This window comes from Oratosquilla oratoria, chromosome 22 (assembly GCF_046742065.1).
Source record: "Oratosquilla oratoria isolate Oo_2021 chromosome 22, ASM4674206v1, whole genome shotgun sequence".
In the NCBI taxonomy this organism is placed as follows: Eukaryota; Metazoa; Arthropoda; class Malacostraca; order Stomatopoda; family Squillidae; genus Oratosquilla; species Oratosquilla oratoria.
In genome coordinates, this window is record NC_134798.1 from 47,351,352 (window position 1) to 47,356,351 (window position 5,000).

The 5,000-nt window shown below is 50.5% G+C and overlaps 1 protein-coding gene across 1 annotated transcript in view; it reads left to right on the forward strand.

Annotated features, from left to right (window-relative positions):
• Positions 1-2,020, forward strand: part of LOC143037371 (uncharacterized) — a 26,506-nt gene extending 24,486 nt beyond the window's left edge. The window contains exons 3-4 of the mRNA XM_076205509.1: positions 651-927; positions 1,663-2,020. Coding sequence (XP_076061624.1) covers positions 651-927; positions 1,663-2,020 — 635 coding nt within the window. The remainder of the gene's footprint in view (positions 1-650; positions 928-1,662) is intronic.
• The last annotated feature ends 2,980 nt before the right edge of the window (positions 2,021-5,000 follow it).

Below are 5,000 nucleotides of genomic sequence, written 5' to 3' on the forward strand. Positions count from 1 at the left end.
TCGCTGTGGTACGGCGACCGATCTCCCCGTCAATCTCAGAAGTCCCTGTTTCGGGAACCGGTTTTCTAGAACAGCTAATCGGACTCATGTTACCGGTGTCTGCATGTGGCGAGGCACTCAGATATAGCTACTATGTACATATCTATGTTGTTGCATGCTGTTTATACTGTACTTACATTAATTGTGTGTGTGTGTGTGTGTGTGTGTGTGTGTGTGTGTGTGTGTGTGTGTGTGTGTACGCCAGTGTGAAAATTTCAATTATATGTATATATATAGATACGCATTATGTATATACTTTTACCCTTGTGTTGATATATACATATATATTCATGCATATACTGATGCATATATTGATATATTCATATATATATATATTTAATATAGATATATATATATATAATATATATATATATATATATATATATATGCATATACAGTATATACACATATATATACACATATGTATACCTATGTATTTGAATCTAGTCATAGGAGAGAGAGAGAGAGAGAGAGAGAGAGAGAGAGAGAGAGAGAGAGAGAGAGAGAGAGAGAAAGAGAGAGAGAAGGTTGTATATGTCTGCGTGTGATGTAGTTATCATCACCAACCACATTATTAAAGAGACCATTACTTATTGCTCTTCGCCTGGCAGGAGACATTATCATCAAAGAAGGAACGATCGGCAACAAGATGTTCTTCATCCAAGAAGGCATCGTGGACATCGTCATGTCAAACGGCGAGGTGGCCACCTCACTTAGCGACGGTTCGTATTTTGGCGAAATTTGCCTTCTAACGAACGCAAGGAGGACGGCGTCGGTCCGAGCAGAGACCTACTGTAACCTCTTCAGCCTCAGCGTGGAGCATTTCAACACCGTTCTCGACTCGTACCCACTCATGAGGAGAACGATGGAGAGTGTGGCTGCTGAGAGGTAAGATCCCCCGAGAGGAATCATGAACCGTGTTCTCGTTCTCTTCATAAAATTCAATGTTATTTCTCTTTTAGTAGGGATCTGTCCAATTCGGACATCTCCAATGATCGCAAAAAGATCTAAAATGTACTCAAACGGAAGAAAGTGTTTCTGGTATTCAAAACGTATTTTGGAGCTTCTCATTCCGAATATCGGACATTTCTGAACTTTAAAGATTCCCGATAGTAGGAAATCTGTGCCCCTATTCTGAAGTGATTCTTGGGAGGCTTTAACGCCTTCAGTACAGAAATGTCCCTTGTAGCTCTCGTTGCAGTGAACACCCCGCAAGACACTTTTGCACCTGAGGTTCGGAGTTCGTCCGATCCTCAGCTGAACAAAATCTTCTGGTGCTGCTCGAGTTTATATATTGACATCAAAATCCCTGAGCACTCCGGTATCGGGTTTAATTTCGGTTACCCTTACGGTTATATCAAGTTATTGAGGATTTATATAATGTGTCGTTCAGTACAGACACCCAAGGCTTTCGACTTCTTGTAACAAAATGGAACCCCTTTTTAGCAAGTTTTAGCATGGGGGGGGAATGAATAGAACTACGAGTTAGACTGTTTGGATAGGAAGCGAAAGAAATCGAGTAAGTTGGTTAACCAATGTATTTGTCAGTGCTTGTTGTTTAATTTTACTGTTGATTGAACAACACCGCAGGTTCATGGACTAACTGCCTTCCTCTGCCCGCAGGCTCAACAAGATCGGAAAGAACCCGTCGATAGTGAGCAACCGGGAGGACCTGACCAACGACTGCAAGACCGTGAATGATATCGTGAACGCGCTGGCTTCGGTCGCGACAGAGCAGGCTGACGGAGGGACGAGTTCGGAGGAGTCTGTGGCCACGCACGAGGGCCTGGGCCCGCGGTTGCACCACAACGTCCTCGACCTCGGCTCGATCGGCAAGGCACTCGCCAAGGGTCACTTACCACGGCCACGAAGTGAAAACAATTTCGCCCTCTCGCAAGAGCAGTCCTCTGGGGGTCTGCAGCGCAACCGGCCCTCGTTCCACAAGTCCGACACTTTTCACAAAGAGACGTGTTTTCAATAGCATGAGGCCCCCGCCCACATCGGCGCGGCACTCGTGGGAGGAGCAAGGCGCGGCTTCCTCCCACGCGGCCGCGCTTGTGGGCGCGACCGCAGCTCCTGCTCACGCTGCGGCCTTGGTTGGCGCAACAGCTGACCTGTTCCTTAGCGTGGTCAAGCAGGGATGCGGAGGAGCTGCGGGCCGCTCCGGGGGACGCCTCGGACGGCACCTACACGTGACCCAGTCGTCACCTGGATCGTAGTTGCAACTAGTGACCACCTGGGAGTGAGGGTGAGGTGATGCTTCCTGCCATACCAGTGAACCAGCTATGTGTCGTATGGGCCGTGTCGAGCCCACAATCAAACAGGCTAATGCAACAATGGCTGTTACCGTGGGAGGCGGGACTTTGACCCTCCTGTTTGTCCAGCACAAACACGAAGGTCCCGCGCCGCCCTGGCCGCCGCCGCGCGGTCGCAGCGCGCGAGGAGCGGGGCGGTGCGGGGCCGTGAGGGCGGCGGCGTTTTACATGAGGGGGCAGCCAGTGCCTGTGCCAGTGCCGATATGTGCTTCTGTAAGTTTAACGAGTCAGCGTGAGTGTGCATATGTGCTTGTGTTCGCGGTGCCGGAGCGGTGCTGAGTGCAGCCGAAAAAGTCAGTCGTGGCCGTCGCGTCGTTGTCATCTTCGCCTCTCCCAGATGCAGCAGCAGCAGCGTGCCTGCTGCAGACGGTGGGCAGCGTAGCGTAGCGACCCGCACCCAAGAGCAGCAGCAGCAGCAGCAGCAACAGAAATCGGTGACACCGGATGCTGCTTAAGAGCATCCGAGATGTTGCACCCCACCCCCTCCGAGATAACGGCCATAATGCTTGTGGTGCTGACAGGCCGAACGCGGCATGGCCTGCATTACAGACGAAGAAGAAGAAGAAGGCGAAGAAGAAGAAGAAGGAGGGACCCGATAAGCGCCAACACACAGCAGCAGCAGCAGCATCACCAACAATATAGACACTCCAGCTTCTCAGTCATGACACATCAGGCCCGTAAGGAGACAGCAAAGGCATCATGACGTCACGACCCAGAGGATGGCTTTTGTGTCCCAGTGAGCATCAGCAAGCAAGCAAGCAAGGCTGTGTCTAGGCATACATCAGCTGTGCCTTAGTATGGTGCAGCTGTGTCTAGACGTGAGGCGGCTGTGCCTTAAGGTGGTACAACTGTGTCTAGATATCAAGCAGAGGTGTCTTAGTGTGGTGCAGCTGTGTCTAGGCAAGGAGCAGTTGTGCCTTAGTGTGGTGCAGATGTGATTAGGCATAAAATGGCTGTGTGGGTCTGCAGAGCAGCTGCTCCTAGATTTAGACCGTAGTTGATCTGGGTCTGTATATTGAGCAGCTGCGTAAAAATATGCACAGCTGTGCAGTTGTGTCTAGGCATGGAGCAGCTTCACCTGATCGGTGTGACCATGTGTAAGCATAAAGCATCTGTGCTTAAACGTGGGTACAGCTGTGTCTAGGTAGGGAACGAAAATGTCAAGGCACGGAACGCTAAGTCACAGAGTAGTGCAGCGGTGTCTTAGTATAATACATCTATATCTAGTCACGGGTTTAAGTTTGTCTAGATATTCAACAGCTGTGCCTTAATGTGGCAAACCTATGTCTAGGCACGGGGCAGATATGTTTTTGGTGTGATGCTGCTGCTGTGCCTAAGCATAGTGCAGCTGCGTGAAGGTACGGCACAGCTGTCGAGCCATGGTGCAGCTGTATCTAGGCATGACGCGTCTATGCTTAGGTATGGGACAGTCATGTCTTATTACGGGATACGAACCAGCTGTTCCCTAGCATAAAGCAGCTTCACTCGCGTAAGGAACAGCTTCGCCAAGACACACAACAGCAGCTCGTGGGTATGGTGCTCATTACTGATGTGAACAAGTCGATACGCACGGAGCAGCTGTACGGAACAGCTGTATCCGCGTACTGTCACCTAAGTTTACCCATAATGCAGCTTCGTCTTGACAAAGTGGAGCATTTCCTCTCCGCGATGTGACTGTTTTTGTGCGCGGGGGCAGCTGTCTTTCCTAAGTGTGGTGCAGCAGACCCGTAAAGGTCCAGCCAGCTTCATGAGGGAACGATGTCCCTTCCTATGGTGTGCTGTTCCACAGCTGCACTGTGGCCTCACTCAAGTAACGCTGCAGCCTCAACACAGTATCGTTACCCGCTGCATTAAGGCTACACTCCTTCAATGCTCTCTGCTGCATTGAGGCCAAAGTATGTTAATGCTACTTGCTGCATTAATGCTGCAGTACATAAGTACAACATGCTACATTAATGCCACAGTACAGAAATACAACAAGTTGCATTAATGTGGCAGTTACATTAATGCCACATTGCGCATTAATGTTACAGTGCAATAATTCCACTTGGTGCATGGCCCACCCTAGTGCGTCACTCTTGGTGCGCCAACTCCACCAACTCCATTTACTTGCATTAACGCACCAGACATTGATGTTTCTTGATGCATTAATGCCAAAGGACATTAATGCCACTTGGTGCAGCTGTTCCAGCGGCCCGCCGGAAGGCTGGGTGGCCCCCTGTTGTTGTGGAGGGCCCGGCTGTCCTAGTGCAGCTGCGGGCCCAACTGTGATGCATCCTCGCCTCGTCATCCCCGCCGCGTCCCATCAGTCCCTCCGGCTGGACCGCCTCGGGAGCGCGGAGCCCTTCCCTCAGGAACGCAGAGCACTTCCCCTTCGGAACACACACACAGCCCTTACAGTCAGAAACAAAAGCGCAACCCGTCTTTCAGGAACCGAAAATGCCTTTCCCTTCAGGAACAGGTAACTCCTTTTAATCCGAGACAAAGAGCCCAAGCTTTCACGGGCACTCCCAACTCCCAAACCCCCCAACCCCTCAGGAGTGTAATGCCCTTCCCTTTGCGAATACAGAGGAGTCCTTCACTTTGGAAGGACCAGACCTTTCCCTTGAAACAGAGCCCTTACCTTCAGAAGGGGAGCGTTTCCCT